Genomic DNA, 22,920 nt, shown 5'->3' on the forward strand with positions numbered 1-22,920 from the left:
AGAAATAAAGGGAGGAAAATAAAGAAGGAAAGAAACACATAATCATACAGAAAGAAACAGGAAGGAAGGAAGGAAGGAAGGAAGGAAGGAAGGAAGGAAGCAAAGAAAGATAGAGAAAGACACAGGAACTAAGGAAAGAAGGAAACTAGGTGAGAAAGGAAGGAAAGGAACGCTCTGTTCTGCTCGCAGAGTACACTTTCATCACCTACATGAAGGCCTCGCACCCAGTCCCCTCACCCCCGACGAGCGGGTGCACAAGTGCAGCTATAGGTGCAAATGCGGTAGCGCTCTTGAAGCGCGTCGACTGCGGTTCCCTTCACATCCGCCCACCACCAGGCGTGGGCTGCATCTGCAAGTCGAAAGCTTTCTCCTCCGCTGCCATCTGGCCGGGGCTTTGCGAAGCCGGAAAGGCTTAGCGGAGCCGCGTACGCCTTCATATTTTGATACGCCAACCCTCTTGCTTTCGCCCAGTCTCCGATTAACTTCCCCCAAAGTGGCTTTGTCCGGTTGCGGTCTGCCGACCGTGTTTATCTTGGGGCGGCCGCACGGGCAGCTTTACCCCATCTTCATAATCCGCCAAGCCTATAACCCCGCGAGTTCCAAGGCGCAGCGTAGAATAGACAAAGAGACGACGGGGGAGCGATAGTCGCCTTACACTCTACCGCGTTGGATTTTCGTGGTAGGCTTCTGAAGCGAGTCGGAGAATGGTAGGCAGAGTGTGGAGATCACGTGATAGGTGAGCGTCACCAAGGCTCCTAGAGAAAGACGTTTCAACGCCGCGTTGACGGATTTCAGAGGCGAAACCGCACGTGCACTCGAGTCAATATTTGTTCGATATGTGGTAACGTTAATTAATCGACAACAGCCTAGATCATGGAGTAAGATAAACAGCGCCGACTCGCCGTGTTTTGATACCCTTTGGGATGACGAACTGCTGCACTAGCCTTTGTTCTTATTTCATCGCTCCGTTACCGCTTTCTTTTTTACGTAACCTCCTCCGTAGGGCAGGGTAACACATCGCAATCTGTTGGTTAACATATTTGCTCACATCTGTGCAAGTAGTGAACATTTGGGTGTTTTATTTTATGTACGCAAGCTTTCAGTATTGCCGGACAATACATTGCTTCCCCTTGTAAGTTTTACGTAATAATTGTGGAAGTTCTATAATAATGAAATGAACTTTAAACTGGACAGGCTACTCCTGGCTTGAGTCCAGGTCAACAAATCACACAACCTGAACAAAGGCACGAAATGGCAGCCCTGTGTGTTGGGTCGCTTCCTTTCCGTCAAACTATGCGGAGGCGCCGAGTAGGATGCATGCTTTGCCGCCAATGTGGCAAATAAGTACCACATGTTGAACGTAACGCTTACTAAAAGCGAAACGAGTCTTCTGGAGTTCCCGGGTTCGAACCCGACCGCGGCTGCTGCGTTTTTTTATGGAGGAAAAACGCTAAGGCGCCCGTGTGCTGTGCGATTTCAATGCACGTTAAAGATCCCCAGGTGGTCGAAATTATTCCGGAGACCTCCACTACGGCACCTCTTTCTTCCTTTCCTCTTTCACTCCCTCCTTTATCCCTTCCCTTACGGCGCGGTTCTGGTGTCCAACGATATATGAGACAGATACTGCGCCATTTCCTTTCCCTAAAATCAATCATTATTATTATTAGTCTTTCCTTCGCTTCAGTTATCTCTTTGCGACGCTATGAAAATATCGCCCTGTGGCGGCGACTCGCTACGCCGTCACCGTATAAGCCATGATAAATGTTGCTGTCTAGCTTAGCCATACCCAGCAATTCTGGACAAAAGCATTTCTTGAACGGGAAACCATTTATGAACGCCGTTTTTTCATATAATGTAATTATTTTCACTATAACAATTATTATATCCACAGATCACGCGACGGAAACTGCTGTCGGTAAAAAAAAAAATCGGAATTGGTTTTTCGGAAAGGAAATGGCGCAGTATCTTCCTCACATCTCGGCTGACACGCGAACCGCACCGTAAGAGAAGGGATAAAAAGGAGGGAGTGGGAGAAGAATGGTGCTGTAGTGGAGGGCTTCGGAATAATTTCGACCACCTACTGACATCGCACAGCACACGGGCGCCTCAGCGTTTCGCCCCCATCGAAACGCGGCCGCCGAGGTCGGGCTCGAACCGGGGTACTTCGGATCAGTAGCCGAGCGCCCTAACCTCTGAGCCACCGTGGCGGGTAACTGTCGGTTACCAGTGGGGTTTTTAGAAAGCAGAGAAGAAAATCTGACAGGCTTCGCCACATGTCGGGTAATGAATCAACCCAAGGCCAGGTTATGGGTACGAACGAGTTCCGCGGTTTATTTGACGGCAACTGCCATATTTTCGCAGAGTTTTAGTAAGAGAAGGGATGGTCCTTGTCTTGTGACTTCAGTTTCAACTAGGGTGCCTCGATGCCTTGAAGGCAAGCTAATTTCAACGAGCAGACAGAAGGGCATTTTCAAAATAACCGCGCATTCCCTATTCACTATACCGCGCCTTTCGTTGCTTCTCCGTCCGGCAGGTTGCGCAGCCTGTTAGACCACTGACTGATCTCCGTTCGCAGTGGTGATGAGTGGTTCAGCTGCTCTGATTACCTAACTGTACTCGCAGATTACAGTAGTTCGTAATTAATTACTACCGATCTAAATGAACGTTTATGTTACGTAGAACATATGCTGCTCTCTCCGCGATGTTTCCTCCCGAATAGGTCAATAGTTAGCAGAGAGGAATTTTTTAAATCCTTGTCACCAAGTCTTCAAGGATATATATGTCTGTGTGTGCGTGTGATTAAAATGCAAAGAGGGACAATAAAGTACGTATCCTTACGGCAGTGCGAGCAAGAAAGAAAACCGACAAACAAAAAATAATACGCGCGATAACGACGCATTGCTGGTACCGGTGCAGGGAAGGGTTAGGTGGTATCAATTTAGTGGCAGTGCAAACTCGCGTACTGCCGCGCGCTTACCACATTTAGCGTTTTCAAATTAATCAATCCAAACTAACTGTTTTCAAAACTGGAACCGAAACTACGCCAACATTTTGTTCTGTGCGAGACAATCCCGCCATCTGTTGCAGATAAAGCGAGGCTTCGCAATGAACATGGCGCAGCCCAGGCGTTTTCCGTGAAGTTGCGTGCCTGAGGCGTAAATACGCCCGCGAGTTGTTATACGCCCTTCGGCGCGATGTGACGGTGGTGACAGAGCGTGTGAATCACGAAGCGCAATGATCCGCGTATTTGTGCCCGCGTACCGTCAGGTGGAGATTCCGAACGGGCGGCGGTATATCGTGTACTGCGTCGAAGTGACCGTTTCGGGCGTCTGTCACCGGCTGGAGCGCAGGTACAGCACCTTCCACTCTCTACACAAAAAGGTCAAGCGCATGTTGGGAAGCCAAGCGCCTTCGGGGTTCCCGCCGAAGCGTCTCCGCGGCCTGAACCCCAAACTGCTGGAACAGCGGCGTGCTGGTCTCGAACGCTACCTCCAGGACCTAGTGCGGATTCCGGCCCTGTCGTCCCAGCTGCTATCTTTCCTCGAAGTGCCTGCGCCGCTGTCTCCCGCCGTCAGCAACTCTGTCGACAGCGACGATCAGGAGTTCAAGCCCCTGCACCAGCCCATCCTGGGTTTCCCAAAGGACCCGTATTTGGATACTTCCAGCAGCGACTCGCTTCCCGACATTGTCATGCAAGGTGTCATGAATGGGCTCTTTGCTGGTTATGACTATGACGACTAACGGCAGCGCCTGCTACACTAATTTCGATTCGTTATTTTCGATATGTGTGATGTGCAGCTAGTCGTACTAGCCTCTTATTAGCTTCCCGCATCGCGTCCCCCCTCAGCGGTGTCAGCCTTTTCGTCATCAGCGATGCGCGTTTTAGTTTTGCTGCTTTTCTTAGGGAGATGCATTACTTCTTGTTGAATTGCTGCTTCTCGCACAGAGTCACAGTTTTGGCCACAGCTCAGGTAAAGTTATATAGAAGCGTATATTTCGTTTGTTGAGCAGATGTAGCAATGTTTATGTTGATATTTAGTTTCTTCCTCACTACGTTCTCCTGACAACCTTTAAAGTAACATTTACTAAGGCTGCAGGATTCGTGTCTATGGAATATTTCATATATAGCGAATTATTTTGGTGTGCTACAATTTTGCATTGTTGACGCTTTTTTTTCTATTCTGTGTTGCGGTCGTGCAAAGCATCTATGGACATACTGTGAAGTCCTACGTAACTTGCCTCTATTAAAATATGCAAGGCATTTGCCAAGTGTGTCACAACTTTACCTGCACCTTAACACTATGTATTTGCAATAACAGGGCCTACAATAACTTGACAATCGATGTTTACTTTTTCACCTACTGTAATGTAGCTAGAAACTGTCCTAACTAATCAAACTGCCATGCAGTACTCATGCACAATGCTGTTTTTCAAATAGAGGTCAACATTGGCATGTAGTTCAGGGGTGGTCCCTTGTTTGTTTAGAGTTTTAAAAATATTCTTGAATTTTACAAGACAATTTGTAACCACTCAGCATTCCTGCTACTTTAGTTCTCTGAAGTCACATAATAAAGCATTATTTTGTAAACTGGCCAATTTTTTTCTGCTGTAATGTCCTATCGGAACCAAATACACTGAAGTAGATATGAAGCAAGCCAACAGAGATTGAAACCAAGGAAAACGCAGTGATTTTTTTTATGTTTGCTGTTGATCGATTGAAAATTAGTAGTGTAGTCATTTTATGGCTGAAACATGATTGATTAGAAAGTAGAAGAAAAACCACATGCCCGCCAGTGGGTCCAGTGGGATCTGAAGTCACAACCTCCATTGTGATTGTTTTCTTATTTCTAATCAGGTATTGTTCATCCATAAAATAATTACAGAGCTAATGTTCAATTGATCAACACCACGAATTAAAAACTTGGAGAAAATAAGGGACCCGCCGCGGTGGCTCAGTAGTTAGGGTGCTCAGCTACTGATCCGGAGTTCCCGGGTTCGAACCCGACCGCAGCGGCTGCGTTTCGATGGGGGCGAAGCGCTAAGGCGCCCGTGTGCTGTGGGATGAGAGTGCATGTTAAAGATCCCCAGGTGGTCGAAATTTTTCCGGAGCCCTCCACTACGGCACCTTTCTTCTTTCACTCCCTGCTTTATCCTTTACCTTACGGCATGGTTCAGGTGTCCAACGATTACTACACCATTTCCTTTTCCTCCAAAACCAATTATTATTATTATTAATCAGGGAATTCCATTGCTGAGGAACGCACTTGTTTTTGCAAGGCGATGGCCTAAATGCTATCACATTATAAACAATTTCCTGTGCTTTCCTTGGTTTCGGCGACTGTTGACTTCCTTCATACCTATGTCATTACGAGCCCCTTTCTCTGCTAAAATGCAGTAAAGGGTAGTTCAAGAGGAGCAGTAGCTTCTCTCTGTTAGTATAAATAAAATTAAAACAGCAAACTGAGCCATTTTTCTTCTCTACGTATAAGTACTATGCACAGCATGTGGAGGAAATATACTGTAACGAATGCAACCACCAAATTTAAACTCCTGCCCACGCATGCTTAAAAAATTGCTGGTCAATAATGACTTTGTCCGCAAGGAATACTTCTCTCTTTTGTGTTCCTGGTTAGAGCACCCTTACAAATGTTGCCAGGCTGCACTTACTAGTTTGTGCAGTACTGAACCAGACTGTCTTTTTGTTTGTTTTTGCACACAACAGCTGTATTGGGCTGAAACATTTCAGGCTTTTAGGGCATGGGATACGCCATAGTAACCATTCTTTCTAATGCATGAATCGCATTACATGAGGCGGAGTCCCAATCCAGCCAGCAACTCGTCACTGAACACTTGCCTTAGTCTTTTGCAGCCAGTCTGCAGATTGACCTCACTGAACCTTTCCTGTGCCTCACAAGAGCATAGCTTTCAAGCCTACCACGTTTTTCCGGTCAGACGGCCATAATCTGGCGTTCAAAGCAGAATACATCCGCTTCTTGGCTGCTGATTCAACTGCAGTTGCATGGATTTCTTGCGATGTTCCCGGGGTGTAAATTTTAATGTTTTTGGTCAGTCATTTTCGTGCGGCTAGTGACTTGTGCGTACGCCCTTTATTCTACTGCATTATCATGTAAGTTATGCTTCTTTTTTAGCTAAAATCTTACCTTTTCGTTTCAAAAGCACTGTAATTCCTAATGCTGTCTGTAATACTATGAACCGTCCTTACCAAAAATGAGTTATTTTCATTTTGGCATTGTTTTTAAGTTTTACTTTTCTTTAGTTGAAAAGTTGAGTGCACTTGCTAAGAGATTGTCATGAAGGAAACCAAGGGCAGTATTTCAGCCATGAATGAAAAGTTTGGCTTTGTGGCCTGACAGCACCTTTCTAGGAAGATGTACAACCTGTGTGAAAATATACTGACCCAGAGGGATTGCTGCAGGACCACTCTGCAAAGCTCATGTTTCACTTCTTGAACGTCAATGTGTTTGAACAGTTGGGATGGTAGTTTCCTTACACAAGAGATTTGGACAGCTTTGTCCTAGATGATTACTCAGTGAGCTTTACAGTTTGAGCGTAGACTTTACTTGCCACAGGAAATTAGCTATAGCAGCAATGAACTTTACAGAATCATGTTATAAAGCACCAAGCAAGCAGAAGACCGGTACACAAGTGTGAACATTATCAGTTGGTAGAGGATACCAAATGAGATCAAAAGGTCAGTTGACAGTGCCAGAATTTTCTTTTGCTCTTATTTGTTTTGTTCTGTCTGTATTTCTTGAGTTGCAAGAGCCAAAGTTCATGCAAAGGTCCTTTTTTTAAGCCATGAATGTTAGGAATGCATCGTATGTTCAGAACTAAGGTTTATGCATTCATGATTTCACTTCTTTCTTAACCGAAATCTTAGAAACCAGACAGTTTCTTAAATTGTAGAGTGTTTACGTTCCCATATTTCATCATGGTGTCCATGAAGTGCATGTAAATTCAAGGCAAAGTTGTTTTGATTTTCCTCGGCGTAGCAAATACAGCGAAAATTGACACTCTCTTTCTACAGTGCAGTGCAACACAGTATATTATTTTCTGCATGTTACCAATGGTGGATGTGGTGTGGCACATTTCTTGGTGCTTGTATTGAAACTTTTGTCGCCAACATTTGCCTGATTATCATTGCAAACTATATACCACTAACTCAGCAAAACCTGAGCTCATTTACATTCTTCCGAATCTCTTCAAAAACCAAATGCCTTCTGTAAAACACATAAAGCTGTGCAGCATCTGTAGAATCCTTGCCTTGAACCTGGCTGCTTATTCGTGAAAGGATGAACTGTGGTGGAACGAATGATCAAAGTCACACTGAAACAGTCACATGTATGCAAAAGAACAGAACATTTATATACATGTTGTGCTTTCAACAGTATTGGAACAACATATTTTTCAACACAAACAGATGCAACAAGAATAGAACATTGCACAAGGACTAACATATGCCAAGAGGGTTGTTTGCTGCAGCCAGTAACAGAATCTATAGCATTCCTATACTTTGGAATTTGAACATTGCAAACTTCATTTAGTCACTGCTGTACCATTTAGCCGTTGGACTTTTTTAAGTGTGTCTGTGTCAACTCGCTAAGGGCCTGCCTGCTGCAATAAACCAGATGTTAACATCTTTTCATAGCAGCTGCCTGATGCATGACCTTTTATTAGCTAAAACGGATGCTTAGGCGAGTTGGTAAGCCATTTTAAACAGAACAGCGCGCAGTTTGACAGGGACAACGAGAGAGACACTGGTCGCTGTGCTGCGAGATGCTGCTCGTCTGTGTCGTGTCTCCTACTTTTATTAGCATTGCTTTTATATGCAGAATACAATGGGTGCAGCACCTCATTGAAGTAGGATATCATAAAATTTTGAAAATTTACAGTAAACATTTTGTCTGTTGGCTTCAGTGAAATAAAATTTCCAGCTGGTCAGTGCTTCCTTTTGCAACATTAATTGCTGTGTATACACTTGATGTAGTGCACACCAAATAACGTGACTGAACATTTATTTAAGCATCTTGTCAAATGTGCACTTTTGTGCACATTTGACAAGATGCATCACTTGTTAGCTGCATTCCGAAGTGCACTGGAATGGCTATGCACCTAATGTCGCAGGGAAGCAATTTTGCCACTTCTTACAGCTTAGTACTGTGAGGGGAGAGAAGAAACAAAGCTGAAAACACCAAACACATCCTTTCATCTAAACACCAAAAACGGGAGAGTGCATCGCTTTAGACCTTTTAATTTGCTTCAGGATTCTACGAAGAGAGCAATGTACAACAGTGGCCACAACAACATGAGAATTTTTTTTTATTTAGTTACTGCAGCCTAGGAAAACGCACATATCACAAGACACACTTTGACTATGGCTGCCACTTTAACACCCACCCATATGCGTCGAGTGTACGCGAGCTGTTGATGGAATGACGAGCTATATCAAGGTTTGGCTCAGAGGAGCATTGTCACTTGAAGACGTGTGCACTGCTGCCATTGAAAGATTTGTAATACTCATTCCTTTCTTCTAGAATTGCACCCCAGAGTTCCATAAATTCTGTGACACTCCTAGCAAGTTTCTAAATACATCACTTCGAACTGCATCATTACAGCTTAAACTGTAGGGTCTTGATGAGGTTTAATCTCTCATCTTAGTACTTCACTTTTATGTGCACAGCACGCTGTGGAAAATTCTAAGTATATTTGTTTTTCGTGTTAAATTTGAAGCATCATGGAAAAACCACATTCCCTACATGTGATCTTAGAGCTGCATTTTAAAGCAGAATTGTATATTTGTGTCTGATTGGAACTTCCACGGACACTAGGAAAAACTTCTCAATTTAAATCTACGTTATGCTAGGGGCATTTGCATTTGGCATGAATCGAACTAGTACTTCATGCAAAGTAGTCACTACCACTGTTTTGGCCATATCACATAATGCAAGGACTTGGTAAACTTTAACAAGTGACTAAGATTAAGTTCTTAATTTCGGCGCAGTTTAAATTGTTTCATACTTGGTTGTTTCATACCCTTGTAGCTTAAATTGTTTGTAGCTTCAAAGTGGCGTATTGTTCAAAGCAAATGGCCATTGTTATCTGAAATTTTTGTACTTTATAGCAGCTTGAACAGGTTTATATGTGCAGTGGCATTGTTTCCTAGTGAAATAAAAACCACTCCAAGTAGCTCTGTATAGCATATGTCAAGTTTAAACATGCAGGAGTATTTTAATTTGCTTAAATCAGATTTGCAGTACTCTCCATAAATTCCTGATAAATGTGTGAGGGCTGATGTACCAAATATTGACACAACTGAAAATGTCTGACGAGTGATAATTGCTGTTACGGGTAGAAATGAACATATTAAAGTTTTGAGGCCATGCACAATTTATTTAGCTAAGGCACCTCGAGAACAACCTGTATGGTTTGAATTCATGTCCTTATACCATTTTTACATTTCGGTAGGACTTCTTTGTGACGAGAACTAGTTTCAGTCTGAAGAAGGTCTTTAGCAGATATCTGTTTTTACACAGTAGTGGCAAAATAACATTTCAATGTCTAAGCAGTTGCATTTGTTCAAGGATTTAATCCTTTAATTTAGTGATGTTCCTTTATTTAATCCCTGCTACATAATCCAAACAAACCTAGCATATGAATGGCTGCTTGAGGACACAGCATCTTTTGGAGTAGAGAATACAGAACAGACTTCTAACACACAAGCTGTCTTGCCGTAGCCTTTCCTCGTGGCAGCCAGTCCCACACAAGAAAGGTAAACAACAATGTCTACAACAAACACAGAAAGACAACAATCAAAATAAATTAGAGGAAAACAAGATGGCGCCCAGCACCACTGAGGATCCATACATACTTTGAAATAAATTAGGAGTGACACCAACCATGTCACGCATTTCAACTCAAGTTACACTTTCCAAACATCTGCCGATGTGTCCGTCAAACCTTCAGAGTCCATATGAGACCACACATGCGCCGCTGTTCCGTGACTTTCAGCTATTTTGTGAAACCATGAAGTGGCATGGTGGCTTTGAGTGTCCACTACAGCCCACCACGGGAGTGCACACTTGAAATGCATGGCTTCTCAATTGCACCATGCCTTGTCTGACAGAAAGAAAGGAATGCTGTCAAACAATATAGTCCAAGATCATTTACCTGCCAGTCTAGCACTTTTTCTGAGCGCTAACCCAACATCTTTTTGAGTCAATGACATGAACTTTAAGTTTTGTGCACTTAAAATACTACACTTCAGCCTCGTGACTGTCACAAGTGTACTTCAGAGAGCAGTTTTTTCCACAGAGTCACGTCACTTTGGAGACATCTCTGAAGAAGCCACAACCTTGCTTCCTGGTCATGCACAGCCCACCAGCCATACAGTGAGCAGTTCTCAGCGCCCCACCCAGCAGGGTCCACTAAGCAGAAGTGTCTACATCTCCTCCGAGTTCCGTAACCTCACAAACAGCCTGCCCTTGGTCCAAGGGTTCTGCAGCCTCAAGGGCTGGAAGTCCGCGCTTAGACACCGCTCCCGTGAGCCCACCACAGCGACGAGGCAAAAGTCCGGCAGCCGCTCGTCGCCGTACAGGGGACCCGTCCTCCCCTTGGCGACCACGGCTGTATTGAGCTGCCTGACAACGAGCTCCACCACTTCCCTCGCCGTGGTCTCGGGCGTCACGTGCAGCTTGATGCTCGTGCCGGGCGGAAGACCCGACTCGTACGCGGCGTACACCCGGAGTACGCTGGGCGCCAGCGCTGCCGTGGACGTCACAGTGTCCTCCGCGCTCTCCTCGTCGTAGTCTTCGTCGTCGTTGAGGTCGAAGGACACATTCCCGGCGCCGTCGCGGCCTTCGGTCGACGACGTCTCATCGATGTCGTCCATGTCCTCCTGCGGCCTCTCCAGGGCGAGCCGCGACGCCGACGCGCAGCGTCTGATCTCCATGGGCGCGCCGCCAGCTGTCCCAGATGCATTGGGGCCGCCGACGGACAGGAACAGCTTGGCGTCGATGAGGTCGTCGACGCGCGAGACCCGGCGTGCCTGCGCCGAAGAGGGCGCCATTGTCGGGGGCACGATGGACGGCTGCGTCTGGCGCCTGCGCGTGGGGCTTGACGAGGTGGGCGAGGGCGCCGTCGAGCTAGGCGTCGTCCACACGGCGCTCATGGGGAGGCCTCCGTTGAGCGAGCGGTCGCGCGCGAACGACAGGGCGTCCATGATCCAACGCATGCCGCGCCACGTCTGCTCCAGCTGAGTCTGGAAGTCCTGCAGCTGCGTGAGCCGGCTCCGAGCTGCCGCGACTTCCGGCGCCGAAAAGGCCTGCAGGGAAGAAAACCGTGCAGGTTAGTCAAGAGGTGACAAAAGGGTGAGCGTCAGCTCGGGGGAATACGCGAGATATCTATGCTTGCAGTAGGCCCGGAAGTGGTCACTTTCGACTTTTATCATGATCCTTTAAACTGAAAACTACCAGAGGACACTAGTCGTGATCAAAGTGCAGGAGTTTATTCAATCAGCGATAACTATTGGTGTCGAAAAGAGGAACAATCATAAATATTGCTCTCAGAGAAGGGCTTGCACAGGTTTCAGCACGGTGAACGACGCACCTCACGGTTTGCGTGCTGCGCGAGCACCGTGTCCGTCTCAAGCATGGCGGAGACGCGCGCGTAGCGGGCGATGAGGGGGGCCTGGTACGTGCTCAAGTGGACCACCTCGAACACCTGCACCGGCAGGGCGAGGCAGTCGGCGCGCGACGTGAGCTCGTCCCGCTGGCCGGGCACCGAGCACACGCTCTCCACTGCCGGCAGCACAAGCAGGAAGCTCACGCCCTCGGCCAGCTCCACCACCTCGGCGTCGTACAGCCTGCGCGCACAAAATGATCCACCAGTCATTAGGGGACATTGCTGAAGACCTTCGCCTCAGAGTGCGGAACACGGGTTTTTACCATCACTAAGAACAAAGCAAGAGCACTTAAATGGAAAACATCCATAATCCTTCCTGAAATAAAACATTCACATAACCAGTCTCCAGCGAAGGTTAACGTTCTCCAAATTAAAGCCGTAAACAATGCAACGCCGAAGGCTCACAAGTTCTATAACTATAAGTCTCGCTGAGTGCATGCAAGTCGTAGTGCGATTCCAAATGGGCAATCCTCTATCACGATATGAACTGAACGTGGATCAAAGAGCGACAAATAGAGCGCCAGCAGGCGACGAATGCGGTACAGAAATGCAGTATACCTGTGCGCGTCGTACAGTTCTGGCGGCACTTCGAGCTGAGCGAAGAGACTGCGGGCGGCCGCCGAGACTGCGCGCTGGAAGCGCAGCTGCGATTCGTCGGGCTGCTGCTGCGGCGGCCTGCAGCGGTCGGCGGCCACGTCTCCGGCGTCTGGCGCTGACGAGGCATCTTCGGGCCGCAGCTCGTCGCTGGACTGCGCTGGGGGCGACTGGATGATGTCGCCTCCGAGGCTTTTCAGCCACTGCCACTCTTCCCTGCAAAGGTATGTTGAAGCTATCTTCAGACTCCACGTTCTACATCTTGAGTTTTTTGTTCCGTCCTGACACGCGTACCTACGTTTACCTAACTATAACATAACAGCTATCGGTGCGCTGTTTTCAGCCTCGTGTTTAAAGAGGCAGGCTGTTGAGATTACAGCGTACACAAAATATGGTATCCGTCTTTCAAGTGGTAGACTACAGACCTAGAAGGAACAAGTTGGGTGAGCTCATACAGTTCCATGGCTTATAACAGAAAACAATGGAAAGGAGCCAGAATGAAGAAATGTGCTTTAGCCGTACACAGGACTACCGCTGCAACCAGCCTCGTCTTGCGCGTTGCTGTAAATCATGACAATGGAGACCTTCGCGTCAGATGCGAGACACAAGGGAGAGGTAAGGAAAGAGGCGTTGTCCATATAAACGCTAAGCATTTAAAGTAAAGACGTCGAAGGGTGTACACTTACCGGGAGACATGAGGGTTGTCCCTTATGCGGCAGTGGGGCAGCACGTTGGGGTTCCGGTAGGGCACCATGATGCTGATGAGGTCCATGGAGCTCTTGAGCTTTAGGTAGCCCAGGTAGAGTCCGCGGGGCAGCGGCCGGCTGCTGGTCTGGTTGTAAGTCATAATCTCCTGGATGGAGGACACAAGGAGCTCGGCGGCCGAAGGCAGCTCGCCGCCGTCGCTGACGCTGGGAATGCGGCGCTGGATCTTGGCCAAGGGGATCCAGCGCACCGACAGCGCACTCACTGTCTTCGGCTCGCTCACATACTTGGCCACGCACACCACCGCCGTGCCTTCGTAGTCGCGCAGCGGCTTGTAGTACACCTGGCCCAGGTCTTGCACGCCCAGCGCAGACTGCAGAAGGAAGACAAGTGCTTTGTTTAACTATCCGTAAAGGTGGGCATCCATCAGTTGTCACCCATTGCGCCTCTGACGCGATTAATGAGGACCGGAAAAAATAGAGTAACATATCATGCAAGCTGGCTCGGAGAGGAGGAGACTCCTCACCTGCATCTGCTCGACGGTCTGCAGCAGCTTGCTACGGAAGTGCACGTTGGACGAGCTGTGGCTCTTCTCCATGTCCAGCCGGAGGGTCTTCACGTCATCCCATGTGCACGCCACCTGCGCGCCGGTGAGACAATCGTTTTAGCAACCCGTGCTAAGAGCATGCAGGCAGGCATTAGTTCCACGTTACCGCGCAGATGAGTTTCCGCGTTTTAAAAGCAGTTTCCAGACCGTAACCTCGATGCGCGCACCACACCATAGCCACTTCCTAGGAGGAAATCCAGTGTGGGTATTTGCGGGGCAGTTGTTTCTTTTGTACACTCTAGGCCCACTATTTTCTAGGATGTTGGTTAGGGCACACGGCCATATTGCTCGAGGAGCAACTTTTGTGCGGAGAGTGTCATTCTAACACAGAAATCTTGGACAGTTCTGCGAAGAAAACCAATTCAGCTGCCCGCCACCCTCTGTTCCAAATCAACCTGTATCTGGTTCAACTGTCCACTGACACTCTATTTTCACTCCATTCCCCCCGACCCCGCCGCGGTGGCTCAGTGGTTAGGGCGCTCGACTACTGATCCGGAGTTCCCGGGTTCGAACCCGACCGCGGCGGCTGCGTTTTTATGGAGGAAAAACGCTAAGGCGCCCGTGTGCTGTGCGATATCAGTGCACGTTAAAGATCCCCAGGTGGTCGAAATTATTCCGGAGCCCTCCACTACGGACCTATTTGTTCCTCTCTTCTTTCACTCCCTCCTTTATCCCTTCCCTTACGGCGCGGTTCAGGTGTCCAACGATATATGAGACAGATACTGCGCCATTTCCTTTCCACCAAAAACCAATTATTATTATTATTCCCCCTTCCCCCCCCAGATCCCAGATGTCGAGGTACAGCCATGTCATCTATCAAGCATGTCAAAGGAGAACCTGCCTTCATGAGCCAGTGGAAGTCGGTCTGGAAGGAGGCCGGGTAGCAGTCGTCTACCTCCAGGATGGGCAGCGTCTCCTCGGTGGTGACCAGGATGCGGTCCTCATTGTAGAACAGGCAGGCCAGGTACACGCCCCGCTTCAGCGTTCGCTGGAACTTGGGCGCCGCGGCGAACAACTGCCGGATGCTCTTGCGCATCTGCCGCCTCTGCAATGAGCGGGCGGGGGGGGGGGGGGAGAGATGACGCCACTGTCACACGTCATGACAGACCTTTGTACGTCAAAGGCTACTCCCTGTGAACCCTAAAATGCACTGCTCGCTTTCGATGAGTCCGAACAGTGTCATCAAAAGGAACAGTATGTCTTTGGGAGTTAAAGGGACCCACCTGCTGCATGGGCGTGGTCTCGCACAGCTCCCCGGAGCCTCCCAGGGCGGACGCCGTGCCCAAGCCCCCGGCCGTGTTGCTTCGCTGGAGGTCGGAGCCCCCGTGTTGGGGCCGCGACTCCATCACTTGCAGGAAAAGCGAGTCCAGCCGGTCAATGCGGCCGGTCCATCGAGGAGAACAGTCCTCAACGTCGCGCCAGCCTGGTGGGAAAGAGGCGCCAGCTGAGTCTTGAGCAAGTGTTGCGTGACAGTGATAAGTCACACGAGTAAATGGCTCGCACACTGAACAATGCTCTCCGAGGGCAGTATTAGTGCATATGATTATTTTTTGTGGGACATTCCGCACATGAATGTGAAATCAATTATCCTTTTCGTAAGCGATCTAAACACGTTAAGCGATTTCTAATCAGGGCTCCAGTAGTAAGTGTATTACTTTGGAATGATCAACGCGGAGATGAATGATCAGCGGGGTTGTTACACTTCAGCCACGAAAAAAACCTATCGCAGGCCAATATAAAAGGCATTCACTGAGAACGCGGTCTATGTAACATGATCACATGAGCAAGAGCCACCGAACTGCTGATCTCCCTGGCCTTGCTCCAGCAACCGGATCAAGCTATGGAACAACGCAATACAACAAACGTATCCTCGGGCGGCGTTAGAGCGGTGCGTATGAATAGGGCACGGGCAGCGCTTCTTACTCGAAGGCCTGGCGCATGGCGGCCACGAGGTCTGGTAGGCGCTGAAGCCCTTGGCGTTGCCCGCGGCCACCCGCACGAAGTAGGGCGTGTCTTTGTCCAGGTCGCGGATGACGTACTCCAGGCACTGGACGTCGTTCAGGTCCCTGGTGCCCACGCCCAGGGCGAAGTCATCGCGTTCGCACCACTCAACTGTGTATATGGGGGAGAAACACGGAAGCCGAAAAACGGCCCTTCAGTGGCGGCGCAGAGTTCCTTTCACCGCGCTGAATCTTGAGGCGATGCTGGAGGTACCAGGGTACAAAAACCACTGGGACAAAAAAAATTCAAAGGGACACCTAATTCTATAATGTGTTAGCAACGCGATAGCATTAGCAGGCGCTAATGTCTTTACCAGAAGTGACGTCACATCCCTCAAACCAGTGGGAATGCTCCGGTCTAGTGACCTACAGGCAGCGGAAATGTTGAGGGTTTGGTAACGTCACTTACCCTTAACTACTTTCGCGTTAAAATTCAATTAGCCAGAACCCACAACTACGACGGAGGAGAACTGCGAGTGCGCCGAACACAGATTCATACGTCTGCGATGCATTTCGTGGTAAGTAAGTTTGCGACTGTATCATTAACATCATGCGTGCCGGTTCTGTGCCCCTAAACCGAGCCTCTTCCTACCCTCAGACATAGCACCGTTCATACATCAAAAGCGTGCGAGGTATATCTATAGTGCTTCAGAAACACTGTAGCTCTTAGCTGAGACTCGTTTCATATGACCAGCATGTTAACTTCCGCTACAGGGCGTCTAGAGTAACTTGCCCCCTTGCACTGTACCTAGTCGGGTGTACCTACCTCGGTACTTGGTGACAAAGGCCCTGGCCTGCACCGCGGACAACGGCGGCTCGCAGAAGCGCACCCGCAGAGACTGGGTGCCCACCACTTCCAACGTCACGCGGCTGGGCGGGTCCGGAGGCCCTGCGAAGTGAACGCGACGTCTCGTTTACGACCGGATGCGATGGTCAATCATCTCTCGCGCGCAAAAGCAAGAGGGAACAACAACACGCCTATATGGAAGTAAAAAAAGAGTAAGACGACCTCTAGCGTACACCCTTTTTTAAGGCGCAGTGCTCTAGAGGACATCTTACTCCCTTTTTACTCATTTCTATTCAGAGTGCACAGCAAGACGACATAAGCGAAACTCACGGAGTTCGTCGAAGCCGGCCTTCATCTCCGAGATGAGCTCCAGTCGGCGTTTCCATAAGCTCAGCTGGCGCTCTTTCTCCTAGAAGAGGTAGACACAGACGAACGTCAGTTCGGATCTCTCTCTGGCCACATGCGGGTGAAAAGAGCACTCGCGCAAAAGCTTGCCTGTTCGAAAAATCGGACACACGTGTGCAGCACATCTGTAGAGAGCTTTAAGGAAGCATCTGGTTCACTGCACTCTGTGCCACTTGTTCGCAGTGCAGTGGAAGGTATGAATGCGAGATGCGTGACAGCTTTTACAGATGCGCTGCTACCCTCACGCTCTTGGATGCCGAATGAACTGTTCCGAAAGGCGTCGCGTCGCGCATGTAGATTGTAGAGAACATCGACGTTCTCCTTCGCCGTCTTATTTGACTTAAAAACTTAGGAACTTCGTTTCCTCCAGATGTCTACCAGAGGTATACCAAAGGTCTAGACGATTACTGAGAAACAAAATGGCGCCTATCGACCGAACAACGGTCGCCGCTACCCTGAACAAACGCGCTGACGTGGAGGAACTTTAATAACTTCCCCTCCACTAGTTGCGAACGAGTTGTGGCTGCCCATGTGCTGTCGGGGACAAAAGTCTCCAGGACGCGTCACCGGGAACCGAAGCTGATAGCTCTGTGATTAGCCGCGGTATGGAGACCACACTAGCAGAGGTGAAAGACTCGTGTGCTGTGATGTGTGCTAGTGATAGCAAGTGATCGCTAAAAAACATGGGAGCTATTAGCCAAAACCGCTTGTCGCGCGTCCTGGACAATTCTCCCCCATAGTACACCCCACAGTAATACAGTGTGCCTCCTGTACTAGTTAGGTGCAGGGCTATCTTTCCTGTGGCTTCAATCTAACGCGTGAGGTCAGCCATACCCTTTTATTGGTCCTCTCAGAAAAAAAAACAAATGAAAGAGAAAGGGAGCCCGGAGCGAGTTGTGGCTGCCCATGTGCTGTCGGGGACAAAAGTCTCCAGGACGCGTCACCGGGAACCGAAGCTGATAGCCATACTGGACTAGCGTGTGCCACAGTTAGCGAAGAGTGTATACCACGTGGAGCGTACCTTGAGCAGTGCGTTGGACAGGCTCCCCTGGTTGGCCGATGCCGAGGCGACGCATCCGGTCAGGTCGTCGACGCAGCGGTGCGCCTCGCGCAGCAACGCTTGCAGCTGCGTGGCGCGCGCCTCGGGCGTCGGGAAGCGAGGACTCTCGCTGGCACCTCGAGACTGCAGGAGCCGTGCCAGCGAAGCCTCGCCAGTCAGCACGGCCACGTCCAGCGCCGTGAAGCCATCCGTGTTCACGCTAAGGGTGGGAATAGAAGCAAAAAGGGCACAGGTATGTACTTAACTGTTCCGCCCACTGCCGGCGTCTTCCCTTTACAAAAAGCACTGTGAGAAGAAGACATCATGTCGTCCTGTAACATACACATACGAGGTACACTGGAGTATTTGTCAAAAGCGTTCGCATGACATTTACGGCGCCCAAGCGGCTCCAAAACTCCTGGGGCTTGAGCAGACCTCACGTCCTTATACCGTGCTGAACTCTAGAGTTAAGTGATATAACATGCCTTAACAAAAAAATACCATCAAATTAAGACCCAGAAACCCCATTTTTAACTTTTTTTAGCCCTGCAGTAGCGTGACAAATACGGCGATTTCGATGTGAGTGAGCGTATCTTGGCTTTTAAAAATTCCGCAAAACTCCGAAAAGATTCTCTTGTTGCCAAGTTTTGCTCCTCAAATTCTCCGAAAAAGGAAACATTCCCCGAATGGAACACCGCTGCTGGTGTTTCACGAGCACCTTTTCCCACTGCAGGGCTGACAGTGAACCTTGTGGCCCGGACACCTTTGGCAAAAACTGCACATGACATTCCAGGGGGAAAATTTCTCCGTCCCGAGCCTATCAAGAGGGAACACGTTTATTGTCGAGAAGGGTTACGGACTCCGCGTGTGACGTTGGAAACGACGTAACCATCACACTATGGGTTGATCTTCGCATTCTTAACTGGCAGAGGGAAATGTCATGGGGTCAAGCAACTCCAAACTTTCCTTCGACGTGAGGTAACAGCACCAGGAATATAGTACAAAACGATAACAAAGAACGACAGCGTGAATGCCTCCGTCTTGCCTTTATATCAATAGTGAAGGCAGGAACTGTTCTTCAAGGGCACCCTTTCTTGACTTCCTCCTAGCTTCAGGAAGAAAGCGACGGGCGCCACAACTTTTTACTCCGCCAGAGCTACACACGTGCTCCAACGTAATTCCTATGCATTCGTCACCATAAACTGCATCCACTGTTGCTCTCTTCACTCAGACAGTTGAGGAACGTAACAGTAAACATGTATACAAACAAGACATTTGATGAACGGAATAGCGAACATGCATACAATCCAGACGGTTGACGAACGCAACAAAAAACATGTATACAGCGCCCGCGACGACCAAGTAGTAACGGCAGCACAGCAATGTAAGAACTCACACGTATTTGCGCTTCATCCCGAGTCGAATCGGTGAGCCCGGAAAGAAACTTTCACCGCTGCCCGGCGTATAGCGTGGTGAAAGGGTCGACTTCTACAACCCGCCCGGTCACCGTGGGTCCACAGCGGGTTCCGTCAAGCGAACGACGACGACATCACGATCCGAAGGGGTCATCGCGGCACGCTAAAGTGGATGACAACGGGGCATAGCACGGACAGGGAGGGAGGCATGGCGGGAACGACGGCACCCGATCGACAGCAGCAGCTGCTCGTGTTCGACAGCGTTGGAGCAGGAAGAGTGAGGCGGCGGCGGACCGGGAAAGCCGTTGGACCGTGACTCCTCACCCGTCGACGAACGGACGGACGGGCGGACGGACGGACTGCCTGCGCGTGTTCGCGCCGCCAACACGTGTAGCACGATGCTGAGGAGTGACGGCTGCCGCAGTGGGAGGGAGAGGTGGAAGAGATTCGGAGAGAAAGAGCGTTTCTTTTGGGCCTGCCCGTCGGCGGGGCATTCTTTTTGCGGAAATGGCGCGGAGGAGACTTGAGGCACCACGGCGGGCGGGCGAGAGGAGGAAGTTTACACTGCTCCGCGAATGACACGTGTGTGTGGCCCGTGACAAAAAAAAAGAAACAGAAGAGCGAACAAAGGGAATCTGCTGGCCGTGTCAAATGGTAAACGTGTAATAAAGATAAAGTAGGAAAAACAAGTTCCATAAGAGTTGCTAGTCCGCGCTCGTCTCTGGCGGTGTATTTTTCGAACATCCTCATATTTGCGTGCTTTCCAGACTAAAAACCACGGACCGACTAGCCCAAAAGAGATTTTTTTTGCCTTCACCTGTCATCCAGCATTCCTGGGCACCTGACGCCATCGTCAGCGGTTGGACACTAACCGGGAGAAACTTCAGCCTACATCCATGTGCAGGCTCCAGCCTTACCTCAGCCTTCCCCGTGTGTAGAACGTGGAAGGGAGGGATTCGTTCGGTACACCTTTCAAATCGATCGGTGTGTTCGATTCTTCAGCCTAGAAGAGGCACGTATATAATTCCTTGATGGTGAAAATATTCTTTTTCTTGGTACCCAAAGCGCAAAAGTAATGGCTCTTGTTCCTGCTTGTTCGTGACCCGTAGAGACAGATCTTTACAAGCTTTCACACGCAACTGGACTCGCCAGATGCCGATGCGCCAGTGAGGTGCAGTTATCAGCATACGCTGCCATAGCTCCAGGTAACCGCTGCAGAGAAACCTTGTTGCGGGGCAGAGAAACCTTGTTGCGGGGCAAAGATTTCGATGCTCTTAGGGGGCCTCGCTCGGTTCTTGGAGTACAAGCATAGAGCCAGCATTAGCTCATAATTACTTCCTCAAGCGTATAGCTCTCTGGACGCGAGATCACTCTGGTGCCTTTGCAAGTTGGACGCAGCGGTAAATGTAAACAACTCTTATGCGAGAAAATCTGCGAAGGAGGATAAGTGGTATTCCATATTTATTGAGAGCTGCGTGTAAATTACACAGGGGACGATGCCACGACCGCATTCCAGGTAGGCTCCTGGTGAAAACGCCATCTTCAGCACAACCAATGGACCCCGTACTAAAAGAATAAAGAGGACGACTTCAGCACGAGTATTCAGCACGGACGCCTTCAGCACGTCATTATTTAGTTTAGTTGATAGTTCGCACTCCGTCCCGGTTTTGGCGTTTCAAAGTCAGTGTTCACTCCTTACATCTTTAAGCGCTGTTCGCTATAATTTGTTAGTGCTCTCTTTTACGCATGCACCTTACCGTCATGCATTGTTTCGTATGGCAAAAGCAAAACTCACGGCGCCATAGATGACGTATACACCCTTCTGGCTTGGCTAATTCTAGCAGATTTACCTCTTGCTTTGACGTACAACGGTCTATGTCACCAGTCGTGACGTCAGCAGCAAAGCATAATATGATGTCGGTTACAGAAGGACAAGGCGTGTGGGTCGAGACAATGCGTCGTTTCGGAGGTGGACTTCCTGCCCCGGGTTTACAATGGCGGACAAATGTTCTTAAGTGAAAGCTATCTCTTTTCATGGTTTTGTGCTTTGTTTTGTTCCTTAGCTTTTTTGTTTTTGTTATTGCTGAACAGGTATCAATATGATGTTACGCACTGTTCTTGCCCCCGCCTTATGTAATGCCCACGGGCCCCTAATTAAGGCTTCAATAAATGAACTAGCATCTGGGCATCTGGGCCCAGGGAGAGAAAATGTGCGTATGCAGCGGGAGCCAAAAATAAGTAGACCACATGGCTTTCCGTTGAGCTCTTTGGTGGGACACTAACGCCACCTATGAAGTCCAGGAAGAGAGAAAAGCACAGTTCTCTCTCCCTGCTGAAATTCTGAATTTCAGTGTGCTGCATAAAATACCCCAGTGAGAAGGTCAACAACAAACTTTCGGGTATGTACAGGATTTTGACCATAAGCACCACGTCATCGCCGTAGTCACGCAAAAGGAATGGCCAGCAAGCGCCAGGAACTATTTATGAACTTGCTGGAGCATGCGGCGGCAAGAAACGTGACAACGCTGCGTCAGCATCGCACTTTCTATAGTTTAAAAAATTCAGTTGACTTGGAAGCCGGCAACGTGGCTGCTTTTCCACACTGGCATGGGAATCACCGACCCGTAAACCCAGACCCGCACAGCCGGAGAGTGACGTTCAGTACCCCACTCGTCGGAGACGGCCGAGCCGCGGGCATCGCCGAAGACAGATGTTCCCGGGGGTTAACACCACATACACTTTTTTTTTCCATCGAGTAAGTGTAAATATCCAAGAGAGCCACCCATCCTGCAAGCGTTCGTTCGTTCACGCATCCCCTTGCCTACGTGATGCGGGCCACGGCGTGTGTCGGTGCTCCTCCCTCTCACTTTTCCTTCTTCCCCTGTCTGCGGAAGTCCCGGCAAAAGAAGGCCGAATATCGGCGCGTGGCGCGCAGAATGCAGAGAACATTGTGGAGTGGAATCGACTTTAGACCGACAGCAACGGTCGCACTTTCAACTCCACCCTTTCCACATTTTTGCTAACAGCCTAATAGACAATAAATGTCCCGTGGACGCCTTGTGGACGTCCTAAACATCCGTAGGACGTCCAAAGAAGTTACAGAGACCATTGGGTGGTGGCAACCATTATGATAACGATCAAATGCAAAGCTTATGGCAAATTCAAATCAGCGATCCAGAGCAAGTCTTCTTGCCCCGCGAAAACGAAGAGCTGTTTCAATGACCGATTTGGATTGACATCCCAAGTTCTGATTGGACAGCGACGGTACTGTCCCTATGCTCTCTAAGCATCTTCCTCCTGAGCGGGTTCAGAGAGCGCTCTGAATCGCTGCTTCGAATTCGTCATTACTAATTTTCTAACAGCAATTTTTCAAGATCCCGTGATTTTACGCAGTACCGTGACGGCCGCTATTGCCACGAAACTGAAACTGATGTATTCCTGCAATGTCTCTAGGTTCAGGGCGCTCAGTGGCACAAAAAAATGCTTGTTTATAAGATTCGAACGCTTGTTCAAGAAGAGAGTCGTTAATTTCGCGCCTCTTTTTTGAGGAAGCACTCCTGGCAGTACTACTACGGCGCCTAACCATCTGTGGAGCCATCAAAGAATTGCATCGCACAGGGTTAACGCAACATCCTTTAACACGCTTAGCCGCTTAGCCCCGTGAAACA

General features: G+C 49.1%; 2 protein-coding genes across 6 annotated transcripts in view; one reads left to right on the forward strand and one right to left on the reverse strand.

Moving 5' to 3' along the window:
* Positions 1-3,105: 3,105 nt before the first annotated feature.
* On the forward strand, positions 3,106-7,978 carry LOC144100952 (sorting nexin-24-like). The gene has a single exon (XM_077633884.1). It carries the CDS (start codon positions 3,235-3,237, stop codon positions 3,739-3,741), a length of 507 nt encoding a protein of 168 aa, XP_077490010.1. The 5' UTR covers positions 3,106-3,234; the 3' UTR covers positions 3,742-7,978.
* The window catches only part of wake (ankyrin repeat and fibronectin type III domain containing protein wide awake), a 423,547-nt gene continuing 407,969 nt past the window's right edge, over positions 7,343-22,920 (reverse strand). For all 5 annotated transcript variants that reach the window (XM_077633880.1, XM_077633879.1, XM_077633881.1 and 2 more), the window contains 11 exons: positions 17,820-18,057; positions 16,724-16,802; positions 16,373-16,495; positions 15,530-15,718; positions 14,830-15,029; positions 14,448-14,651; positions 13,526-13,639; positions 12,981-13,372; positions 12,259-12,510; positions 11,626-11,881; positions 7,343-11,341 (listed from right to left, as the gene is read on the reverse strand). In XM_077633880.1, coding sequence (XP_077490006.1) covers positions 10,460-11,341; positions 11,626-11,881; positions 12,259-12,510; positions 12,981-13,372; positions 13,526-13,639; positions 14,448-14,651; positions 14,830-15,029; positions 15,530-15,718; positions 16,373-16,495; positions 16,724-16,802; positions 17,820-18,057 — 2,929 coding nt within the window. In that variant the 3' untranslated portion in view covers positions 7,343-10,459. The remainder of the gene's footprint in view (positions 11,342-11,625; positions 11,882-12,258; positions 12,511-12,980; positions 13,373-13,525; positions 13,640-14,447; positions 14,652-14,829; positions 15,030-15,529; positions 15,719-16,372; positions 16,496-16,723; positions 16,803-17,819; positions 18,058-22,920) is intronic.

The sequence above is a fragment of the Amblyomma americanum genome, chromosome 8 (assembly GCF_052857255.1).
Source record: "Amblyomma americanum isolate KBUSLIRL-KWMA chromosome 8, ASM5285725v1, whole genome shotgun sequence".
NCBI lineage: Eukaryota > Metazoa > Arthropoda > Arachnida > Ixodida > Ixodidae > Amblyomma > Amblyomma americanum.

Bases quoted from the DNA above. Each gene is read 5' to 3' on its own strand.
- LOC144100952 (XM_077633884.1), top strand. From the start codon at position 3,235: ATGATCCGCGTATTTGTGCCCGCGTACCGTCAGGTGGAGATTCCGAAC.